Source organism: Salvelinus fontinalis, chromosome 33 (assembly GCF_029448725.1).
Source record: "Salvelinus fontinalis isolate EN_2023a chromosome 33, ASM2944872v1, whole genome shotgun sequence".
In the NCBI taxonomy this organism is placed as follows: domain Eukaryota; kingdom Metazoa; phylum Chordata; class Actinopteri; order Salmoniformes; family Salmonidae; genus Salvelinus; species Salvelinus fontinalis.
This window is the reverse complement of record NC_074697.1, coordinates 14,768,083-14,779,716: the sequence shown is the minus strand read 5'-3', so window position 1 is coordinate 14,779,716 and position 11,634 is coordinate 14,768,083. Positions and strand designations below refer to the sequence as shown.

The following is an 11,634-nucleotide window of genomic DNA, read 5'->3' as shown; positions in this document are numbered from 1 at the left end:
TAAAACAGTTTGGTTTGTTTATCTATTTTACTGACTACTGTACACAGCTAGCTTCACCAACTGCTACTTGTTGTATTATTACCATTGCCTAATAAACTGTATGGACTGTGTTCTTTTTCTGATGACCTCCGATAACCTCTTGTTCAGAACGAAGAGGAGATGAAGTCGAATTCATCAGTGTTTAGAGAAAGGAAGCAAGTCAATCTGTGGATTAAATAGTAGCTAGACTATTTAGGGCTCCCGAGGCACTGCATCTCAGTGCAAGAGGTGTCACTACAGTCCTTGGTTCGAATCCAGGCTGCATCACATCCGGCCATGATTGGGAGTCCCATAGGGCGGTGCACAATTGGCCCAGTGTCGTCTGGGTTTGGCCTTCACTGTAAATAAGAATTTGTCATTAACTGACTTGCCTAGTTAAATCAAGTTTACACACATACAATATCTGGTTTGGCCATGTTTTAGAACGGCTACCATGTTAGCACCTTTATTATCGACATTTTGGTGATGTATGTCCGATAATTCCCTAAGACTAAAAACTAGCAAAACAGAGCAGCGAATTTAACAGACGTTTTTATTCGGGATAATGTGTATCCAAGTCTAAGGTGTTTCGGGGGTCAACAAATTACATTTATGCTTTCACCTGGACATCTTCATTGTATTTTGAAAACAATCAGAAATAAACAGCACAACGCTGAAGTGTCAATTTATGACTTAGCAACGGCAATGTGAGAATGTGTCGATCTCGGGAATATCCAGACAAGAAAATAAACATGTTCGGAAATGTATTTCCATTGTTAGAGTGGTCACTTGACTATCTTGTCAATATAATAGATACTCTTCGGCAACATCAACAGCGCTGTTTTACGACAGTTGCGTACTGTATTCCGAGCGTCCGGTGTCGTACATTTTGCAGAATCACCATGGCGTCTGTATTGAAAGAGACCGCGGGGCTATATGAAACATTGAAAACGGAATGGAACAAGAAAAATCCAAATCTGAACAAATGTGGAGAAATTTTGAGCAAGCTCAAGGTAAAGGCTATTACAATATTTAGTTTCTTCACCCTCGAACTTAAATTATACGGTATTTTGTCAATTAGCTAGTATTGCTAGCTAACGTTAGCTAAGCTAACGTAACCAACTGTTTTACAAAGATATCAACCGTCCGTTGCTATTTCTTTCTACAGATCTCGTTATTGGAGTTAAACTTCTTACCAACGACTGGAACTAAGCTCACCAAACAGCAGCTTATTTTAGCTCGTAAGTTACTAGTCATCACAACAAAATGCCAACGTTCATACAATGCGGTGCCTTTTCTGGCCCCAGGAAATATAACTTCTTATTTAGTGTCAAATGTGGATTTTTAAAAGCTTTTAAATATAAGGTCAGGACCTTTACCATGTTGTTAGTCTGTAAATGTTAAAATATGTTTAGAGGTTAAAATCCTGTTCAAGTGTTCACCAATATGCTAACTCCGTCATGTTCACTCAGAGCTATTGCCAATTTAGGCTCAACATTTACAACCCTGTTAGGTTCCTCCCTGTTAGGATTATGCACATAACAAATTGGAAAATGCACCCAAAAAATGTTGTAAGTGCCTGAGCTTGGCCAAAAATGCTGATGTGGAAGTCAAACATGTCCCTTTTCTGATATATATATATATATATATATATATATATATATATATATATATTCATTCAAAAGTTGAGGTCCGAATGGCACCTTATAACTCATAGCTTCTTCTCTGTCAGACCTGTAACAGTGCATTTACCTACAACACGATGGGGGCGAGGAAACAACGGAGCCCCGTTTATTTTCAATTGAGGGAATTGGAGGGACCTTTGGACAATGCGAGGGAGGGAAAAGCCGAAGATTATGGATACACTAACACGATGTGTCTCGGCCCTAAGAGTGGGAGTCGTTGTCCACAAAGCGGCACCTGTCTATCCATTCTTTGGATTGGTGGATAAATCTTATTATTGTAAATCCTTTTCTGAATATTCGATGTGGGTTGTTGACGTCAACCGCCTGTATTGAAAGGAGAGATACTACTAACCTCGTGCTCTGAATATGCGTAGCTATCTGGAGAAAACTCTGATATATGGTGGGTTTTTCTCTCCAAGTGGCTGGGACGTCACGTCCTATTTATATCAGAACACTCATAACAACTTAAATATGATGAAACTTCTATTAGATCAAATAAACATCACGCAGCAAGTAAGCCATCGTTTTTTTTGTAGGCAAAATTTGACACATTGACCTTATACAAAAATGCCTTGCTTGGTGGGCGAAACAATGAAAATACACCACCTGCTGGAAGGAGACCGTTTTTCTGCTGAGTTGGGCGCCTCTCTTCTGGGAAAGATTAACCGTATGCAAATACTCTGATATTGCTACGTTATTGACCAATCAAAGCTCAATAGAGCTTCCAGACCCTACTGGATTGTCTGTTTAATACTTGGCATTACCTAGCCTGCTTGCTAGCACCCACATGAGAGTGAAGTTGGGAGTGGCCATCTGAATTATCATGTTACTTGGAAATGCACTAAAGTTAGATATTGATCTCCCGTCGCCAAAGGTGACATTCCGTACCCCGAAACATATTTACCAGCCCTCTGGTTGATCTATTTCCCAGAAACTTTTCTCATCACAAATCTGGAATGCCTTACTAGTTGTTTCGGGCTATACAACGTGTGAAAATAATGTTTATATCCAACTTTTCCGGAGTTGACTGAATTCACATCATATTTCCCTAAAGGTGCACTGCCATCTTGGATCAGGCACTAATCTCTCATGGCAACCACAGGGACTAGGGAGTGAGCATCAGAAAATTGATGGTAAACATTTTATTTTGACCATAGTTCACACATTCTATAGCCTGAAACGGGTCAACCAGAGAGCTGGTAAATATGTTTTCCGGGTACGTGATGTCGTCGTCGTCAGCGACGGGAACTGTACAGGTCTCCCGGGGCGAAGAGGCTGCCTCATATCTGTTGTTGTTGACATGTCTTCTACGCGCTTGTCAATAGGACAGACTTTCTGGAGTCATTGCTCAGAATCAGCAGAATTTATTTCAGTGTGTGATAACTTAAGATGTCAGGGTTTGATCATATATCAACTGGATGACAACAGTGGCTAACAGATTTGTTGTTTCTCAGGTGATGTTCTGGAGATCGGGGCTCTGTGGGCTATCCTGAAGAAGGACATCCCTTCCTTTGAGAGATACATGGCCCAGCTCAAATGTTACTACTTTGATTACAAGTAAATGTCACTTATTTGTTTTGTTTTCATGTTCAAAATAATAACGTAATCTTTCTCTCTATATTCCCAGAGCATCTTAACCTATGCTTGTTCAATCAACTAGATCAGTGTCTCTCACTTTCTCCCTCCGTCCAGGGATGAGTTGCCAGAGTCGGCCTACATGCACCAGCTGCTGGGTCTGAACCTCCTCTTCCTGCTGTCCCAGAACCGTGTGTCAGAGTTCCACACAGAGCTGGAGAGGCTGACTGCTAAAGACATCCAGACCAATGTCTACATCCGCCACCCTGTCTCCTTAGAGCAGGTAACTGCTGCTGCTTCAGGCCCTCATTATCTCCCCAAGAAGAGTCATATTCTGGCCTTCATTGACGTAGTTAAATATCTTCAGCGGGAATTCATATTTTCACCTTGCAGATGGCTTCTTCATTTGTTCTTTTCTCATTTGTTCTTTGCTTATCTTTGTGGGAGCCATGTAACTTCCCATGTGTAGAACTGGCTTGTAGAATGTCTGTTTTGAACTGTTTGTTAACTTCCTGTCAGTACCTGATGGAGGGAAGTTACAACAAGGTGTTTCTGGCCAAAGGAAACATCCCTGCTGAGAGCTACACCTTCTTCATAGACATTCTGCTAGACACCATCCGGTAGGTAACCGCATGACATTGGATGAATGAATATTTTGCCTGGAAACGATAAGATGCTTGGATTGGATGAGCCATTTTGGTGGTCCGACAATGTGTGTTCCTTCTCTGTTTCAGTGATGAGATTGCTGGGTGCATAGAGAAGGCTTATAAACAGATTCAGTTCAACGAAGCTACCAGAGTCCTTTTCTTCTCCTCCCCAAACAACATGACAGAGTATGCCAACAAGGTTAGTTCATGTCTGTTTTACTCTGTTCTATACCCTACTGAACACTAACCTTGATCCAAGATCTGTTTGTGCTTGACCAAGGACCATATGAGTTAGCTTTTCCAGCATAAACAGATCTGGGACCAGGCTAACTGAACATGCCCCTGGATTTGAGAGAATGGGCGATCCTTAGAACTTGAGTTTAGTCCCATCTCGTCATATTAAAGTTGTCTGTGTTACAGCGGGGCTGGACCCAGAGCCCCTCGTCATATGAAAGTTGTCTGTGTTACAGCGGGGCTGGACCCAGAGCCTCTCGTCGTATTAAAGTTGTCTGTGTTACAGCGGGGCTGGACCCAGAGCCTCTCGTCGTATTAACGTTGTCTGTGTTACAGCGGGGCTGGACCCAGAGCCTCTCGTCGTATTAACGTTGTCTGCGTTACAGCGGGGCTGGACCCAGAGCCTCTCGTCATATTAAAGCTGTCTGTTACAGCGGGGCTGGACCCAGAGCCTCTCGTCATATTAAAGTTGTCTGTGTTACAGCGGGGCTGGACCCAGAGCCTCTCGTCATATTAAAGTTGTCTGTGTTACAGCGGGGCTGGACCCAGAGCCTCTCGTCATATTAAAGTTGTCTGTGTTACAGCGGGGCTGGACCCAGAGCCTCTGGTCATATTAACGTTGTCTGTGTTACAGCGGGGCTGGACCCAGAGCCTCTCGTCATATTAACGTTGTCTGTGTTACAGCGGGGCTGGACCCAGAGCCTCTCGTCATATTAACGTTGTCTGTGTTACAGCGGGGCTGGACCCAGAGCCTCTGGTCATATTAAAGTTGTCTGTGTTACAGCGGGGCTGGACCCAGAGCCTCTTGTCATATTAAAGTTGTCTGTGTTACAGCGGGGCTGGACCCAGAGCCCAGATGACTACTACTCGTTCAGCAGCCAACAGCAGAGGACAGAGGAAGTCAACATCCCCTCCACCGAGCTGGCTACGCAGGTCATCGAATATGCACGGCAGCTGGAGATGATTGTGTAGACAGGGCGCCGGACGACAGAAGCTAGCTATATATCTTCATGACACAGACACATGCATACATACAGTCCTCAAATGTTGACAGATTGTCAGACTGGTAGATTTTCCAACACTTTGTCCTTCTGTACCACTCAACCTGCTTCTCACGGCTCTGATAAAGAGACGAGGCGCGTGTTTTTTTTACATCCTAGTCTGACGGTGTGTTTACGCATCGCAGTAATGTACTGAAATAAAGTCATCACTTCACAACTAAGGCCAGTCTGTTCAGTGGCTCCTGACAGCTTTGTCCACCTTTTTAGGAATTACCCCGAGTTTAAAGATTGACGTGTTGGCACATTCTAATGTCCCAAGTTTCCATTTACCCGGACTACTTTGAGGAACGTTTTGGAGGGTTTTATTGTCTAGGGAATAGGGTGTAATTTGCCATTTTCCTCTCAAGTCCATTTACTAATTCATAGTGTGCTGAAGCACAGTGGCCAATATAGTGGTGGTCTTCCATGTGTCTCTAAATGGTTGACATCCTGCATTACACCTGCTATTGGCTTCTCCTTGTCCTCTGAGGTATCTTCTTAAAACTCTGGGGTTTTCAATGCCCTGGCCACTGACAAGAGAGAATTGCTATAAAAGTATTTGTTTAATGTCTTGCTCCACCTCCTCAATGGTTTGTAATCTAATTGATCTGGAAAATACAAAATGTTTGTTTCTGAAAGATTATCAACATTTTAAAATAAAATCTTTTTTTTTCTGACTTGTGGTCTACTTTTATAATTTGCAGTGTAATTTAACAGGTGACTTAACATGACTACTGTACTACTCTGTATAAATATTTCTTCTAGTATTTTGTGAATGAACGTGTGTTGTCACTAGCGAGTCTCTCTTTTCTCTCTCAGCGCTAGGGAGGCGGCTAGGGTTGCCGTGGTGACCCAGGGAGGCTCACACAGGTAGTTCCTGCTCACGTTCAACCTGATGGGAGAGAGAGGTGAAGAAGAGAGGTTGTCTTTCTCCAATTGGGGGGGGGGGGGAGACTAGAAATGATCAAGTTAGTATAGGAATGGAATAGGATATTTTCTTTCCTCTGTGACTTGCTGCCATAGCTTGACACATATCAATAGTGTTATATCACGCTACACTCACAAGGGGAATGAGATATCAAATGATGGAGCCAAAGCTGTGTAGTTTGGTAGGTAGCTAGGCTAGGTTGAAGTGTGTTAGTGTGACTCACCACTTGGTGACGTTGGATGGCAACGCTGCGTTAGTGGCACGGTGTTGGCAGCGGGCCTGGCGCGAGCAGGACCTATCCACCGTGAACGGGTGCCAGCAGCCTGATGGGCGAGGAGGGCACTTGGGAGACAGAGGAGAGGCTGATGGGATATCCTCAATTGTCTCCTCTTTCTTGGCATCCTTTGTCTTCACCTGTTCTTCCCTCCTGGACTGAGCCACTGCTCGTGTCTGTTTCTTCCTGGACTGGGCGGGAGGAGCCTTGGCTGGGGTGTCTGGAGGGGGTTTTGAGTCTGAGGCTTGGGGTAGCTGGGTAGTGGGTACGGCAGCAGCAGTAGTAGTAGTAGTTTTAGGTGTGAAAGGGTTGATGCCACTGTACCACTCCTCAAAGGCTGTGTCTACCTCTGTAGGATCATCTACCTCCCTCACCGTCACCTTACCGCCAAGTGTTGTAGACATGCTGAACTTGGAGAAGTCTACCACACCTCTGCCGGCAGGATAATGGAACTCATTAGCATACTTCTGATACCTGTCCATCAGCTGCGTTGCCTCGGCAACCATGGGCTCTGTAAAGGAGGGCAACTGGGTATTAGATACGTGCCAGTTAGTGTAGTGTGTCCTGGTGACTCCGGGTGCTTCCCTGACGCCCTCCTGCTGCTGCTGTGGACTCTTGCCCTCTGTAGAGGGTTTGACCTCTGGCTGTTTCTTGCCCTCTGTAGAGGGTTTGACCTCTGGCTGTTTCTTGCCCTCTGTAGAGGGTTTGACCTCTGGCTGTTTCTTGCCCTCTGTAGAGGGTTTGACCTCTGGCTGTTTCTTGTTCTCTGTAGAGGGTTTGACCTCTGGCTGTTTCTTGCCCTCTGTAGAGGGTTTGACCTCTGGCTGTTTCTTGCCCTCTGTAGAGGGTTTGACCTCTGGCTGTTTCTTGCCCCCTATAGAGGGTTTGACCTCTGGCTGTTTCTTGCCCTCTGTAGAGGGTTTGACCTCTGGCTGTTTCTTGCCCTCTGTAGAGGGTTTGACCTCTGGCTGTTTCTTGCCCTCTGTAGAGGGTTTGACCTCTGGCTGTTTCTTGCCCCCTATAGAGGGTTTGACCTCTGGCTGTTTCTTGTCCTCTGTAGAGGGTTTGACCTCTGGCTGTTTCTTGTCCTCTGTAGCGGGTTTGACCTCTGGCTGTTTCTTGCCCTCTGTAGTGGGTCTGGCTTCTGGCTGTCCTCTTGAGGGCTTCTGTCCCTGCTTGGTGGTGATAGGACCTCGATATTGGCTTACGGTGGGTGTTGGTGTGAGGGGTCGTGTTGAAGATGGAGCTGGTCCTGGTGTGAGGGGTCGTGTTGAAGATGGAGCTGGTCCTGGTGTGAGGGGTCGTGGTGGGGGTTGAACTGGAGCTCGATGTGAAGCTCTGAGTGGCTCAGTAGAGAGGTGGTTCTCTCTGCTGTCCTCTGCTGGCTGAGCCCTGGACCTGTCGTCTCTGCTGTCCTCTGCTGGCTGAGCCCTGGACCCGTCCTCTGCTGGCTGAGCCCTGGACCCGTCCTCTGCTGGCTGGGCCCTGAACCTGTCCTCTCTCATCTGCTTCAGCCTCAGTCTAGCAGCCTGGGCACGTCCGCTCACAGAGTTGGGAGAGAAGGTGAGCCGGCTGCTGGTTCCTATTCCAGCTGGTTTACTGGTGACGCTCGTGGTGCAACTGGTCGAGGTGCTACCAGCGCTCTGAGCCTCAGGGGCTGCTTTAGTCTGAGGTTGGGCTTTAGTCTGAGGTTGGGCTTTAGTCTGAGGTTGGGCTTTAGTCTGAGGTTGGGCTTTAGTCTGAGGTTGGGCTTTAGTCTGAGGTTGGGCTTTAGTCTGTGTTGTAGTCCCAAGAGAAAAGGAGAAGTTGTTTGGGACAGGTGGTTTGTCTGGTTTGCTAGCAGGCTCTGGGTTGTTCTGTGGCTGGCATGCTGGTTGTATTGACTGGGCAGTAGTGTTAAAGTTATAGTCTGATTTGGAGGTCTTGGCTTTCTGGGCCTTGGCCTCTCTGTGAGCAGGCTTGACTTTAGGCGTGGAAGTTTTGACAACCTCGATGAAGGGGACTCCGTTCAGAGCTGCCCTGACTGCAGCCTGCCTCAGTGGGCTGGGAGGGGGAGGCAGACTCTCCTGCTTCTTCACATACTCCATCCTGAGGAGGGAGAGGATTGGGGAACATGACAACCTGACTGACGCCTATAAACAAACGACACCAAAAAGGCACTTATTGTAGTAGTAAAAAAATGTATTAAAACCACTTAACAGTGTTCTAAAGAACTTAAGTAAAAATACTTTAAAGTACTACTTTTGTGGGCTATCTGTAATTTACTATTTATATTTTTTGACTACTTTTACTTCACTACATTCCTAAAGAAAATTATGTACTTTTTACTCCATACATTTTCCTTGACACCCAAAAGTACTCGTTACATTTTTAATTCTTAGCAGGACTGGAAAATTGTCAAATTCCTGGACTTATCAAGAGAACATCCCTGGTCATCCCTACTGCCTCTGATCTGGAGGACTCACTAAACACAAATGCTTCATTTGTAAATTATGTCTGAGTGTGCCCCTGGCTTTCTGTAAATGTAAGAAAAATAAAATTGTGCCGTCTGTTTGGCTTAATATAAGGAATTTGAAATGATTTCTACTTTTACTTTTGATACAAAATTATATTTAAAACCAATTACTTTAAGACTTTTACTCAAGTAGTATTTTACTGGGTGACTTTCACTTTTACTTTTTTTAGGAATTACTTAAGTCATTTTCTATGAAGGTATCTTCAAATTTGACAGGTGGGTTCTTTTTACACCTGATTTTTTATGCCCATCTTCAGTCTCGTGGTCAAATCACATAATGTACTAGGAATCTAAAACACAACCAAAAAGACAGACAGATGGAGGGACAGACAGAGGGAGGGTCAGACAGAGGGAGGGTCAGACAGACAGATAGACAGAGGGTCAGACAGACAGATAGACAGAGGGACAGACAGACGGAGGGTCAGACAGACAGAGGGTCAGACAGACAGATAGACATAGAGACAGACAGACAGATGGAGGGTCAGACAGACAGAGGGACGGACAGATATTCAGAGAGACAGACGGAGGGACAGACAGACAGAGGGAAAGACAGATATTCAGAGAGACAGACGGAGGGACAGACAGACAGAGGGACAGACAGATATTCAGAGAGACAGACGGAGGGACAGACAGACAGATATTCAGAGAGACAGACGGAGGGACAGACAGACAGATATTCAGATAGACAGAGGGATCAGACAGAGGGACAGACAGACAGACAGATAGACAGAGGAACACCTATGTAAAAATGCTATTCATTGATTACAGCTCAGTGTTCAACACCATAGTACCCTCAAAGCTCATCACTAAGCTAAGGATCCTGGGACTAAACACCTCCCTCTGCAACTGGATCCTGGACTTCCTGACGGGCCGCCCCCAGGTGATAAGGGTAGGCAACAACACGTCTGCCAAGCTGATCCTCAACAGGGAGGCCCAAGGGGTGCGAGCTCAGTCCCCTCCTGTACTCCTTGTAGACCCACGACTGCGTGGCCAAACACGACTCCAACAACATCATTAAATTTGCGGATGACACTACAGTGGTAGCCTTGATTACCAACCATGACGAGACGGCCTACAGGGAGGAGGTGAGGGCCCTCGGAGTGTGGTGTCAGGAAAATAACCTCTCACTCAACGTCAACAACACAAAGGAGATGATCGTGGACTTCAGGAAACAGCACAGGGAGCACCCCCTTATCCACATCGACGGGACAGTAGTGGAGAAGGTGGAAAGTTTTAAGTTCCTTGGCGTACACATCACGGACAAACTGAAATGGTCCACCCACACAGACAGTGTGGCGCCTCTTCAACCTCAGGAGGCTAAAGAAATTTGGCTTGTCACCGAAAACACTCAAACTTTTACAGATGCACAATCGAGAGCATCATGTCGGTGCTGTATCACCGCCTGGTACGGCAACTGCTCCGCCCACAACCGCAAGGCTCTCCAGAGGGTAGTGAGGTCTGCACAACGCATCACCGGGGGCAAACTACCTGCCCTCCAGGACACCTACACCACCCGATGTCACAGGAAGGCCATAAAGATCATCAAGGACAACAACCACCCGAGCCACTGCCTGTTCACCCCGCTATCATCCAGAAGGCGAGGTCAGTACAGGTACATCAAAGCGGGGACCGAGAGACTGAAAAACAGCTTCTATCTCAAGGCCATCAGACTGTTAAACAGCCATCACTAACATTTAGTGGCTGTTGCCAACATACTGACTCAAATCTCTAGCCACTTTAATAATGAATAATTGGATGTAATAAATGTGTATTAGGTAGTTGTTGTGGAATTGTTAGATTACTTGTTAGATATTACTGCACGGTCGGAACTAGAAGCACAAGCATTTCGCTACACTCGCATTATCATCTGCTAACCATGTGTATGTGACCAATACAATTTGATTTGATTTGAAGTTTGCTGACGACACAACAGTGGTAGGCCTGATCACTGACAACGATGAGACAGCCAATAGAGAGGAGGTCAGAGACCTGGCCGTGTGGTGCCAGGACAACAACCTCTCCCTCAACGTGAGCAAGACAAAGGAGATGATTGTGGACGACAGGAAAAGGAGGGCCGAACAGGCCCCTTTTCTCATCGACGGGGCTGTAGTGGAGCGGGTTGAGAGTTTCAAGTGCCTTGACGTTCACATCACCAACAAAGCATCATGGTCCAAACACACCAAGACAGTGGTGAAGAGGGCACGACAACGCCTATTCCCCCTCAGGAGACTGAAAATATTTGGCATGGGTCCCCCGATCCCCAATAAGTTCTACAGCTGCACCAACGAGAGCATCCTGGTCGCATCACCGCCTGGTATGGCAACTGCTCGGCCTCCGACCGCAAGGCGCTACAGAGGGTGATGCGTACGGCCCAGTATATCACTGGGGCCAAGCTTCCTGCCATCCAGGACCTCTATACCAGGCGGTGTCAGAGGAAGGCCCCAAACATTTCCAAAGACTCCAGCCACCCTAGTCATAGACTGTCCTCTCTGCTAGCGCACGGCAAGCGGTACCGGAGCGCCAAGTCTAGGTCCAAGAGGCTTCTAAACAGCTTCTACCCCCAAGCCATAAGACTGCTGAACAATTAATCAAATGCTCACCTGGACAATTTACATTGACCCCCCTTTGTTTTTACACTGCTGCTACTCACTGTTTATTATCTATGCATAGTCACTTCACCCCTACCTACTGAAAAAATTACCTCGACTAACCTGTACC

The 11,634-nt window shown here is 46.2% G+C and overlaps 1 protein-coding gene across 2 annotated transcripts; it reads left to right on the top strand.

Annotated features, from left to right (window-relative positions):
• The first annotated feature begins 876 nt into the window (after window positions 1-876).
• psmd8 (proteasome 26S subunit, non-ATPase 8) lies at window positions 877-5,876 on the top strand. Of its 2 annotated transcripts, none has more exons than XM_055895161.1 (7): window positions 877-1,031; window positions 1,187-1,259; window positions 3,158-3,260; window positions 3,396-3,561; window positions 3,798-3,898; window positions 4,013-4,124; window positions 4,346-5,039. In XM_055895161.1, exons 1-7 carry the CDS (start codon window positions 921-923, stop codon window positions 4,526-4,528), a joined length of 849 nt encoding a protein of 282 aa, XP_055751136.1. In that variant the 5' UTR covers window positions 877-920; the 3' UTR covers window positions 4,529-5,039. The 2 variants fall into 2 exon arrangements, with proteins under 2 accessions (XP_055751136.1, XP_055751137.1); XM_055895162.1 differs by having other exon boundaries at window positions 882-1,031; window positions 4,994-5,876.
• Window positions 5,877-11,634: the final 5,758 nt, after the last annotated feature.

Coding starts and splice junctions, on each gene's coding strand:
- psmd8 (XM_055895161.1), top strand. CDS start 921: ATGGCGTCTGTATTGAAAGAGACCGCGGGGCTATATGAAACATTGAAA. Junction 1,260..3,157: donor ACAGCAGCTTATTTTAGCTC/GTAAGTTACTAG, acceptor GTTGTTTCTCAG/GTGATGTTCTGGAGATCGGG. Junction 3,261..3,395: donor TGTTACTACTTTGATTACAA/GTAAATGTCACT, acceptor CCCTCCGTCCAG/GGATGAGTTGCCAGAGTCGG.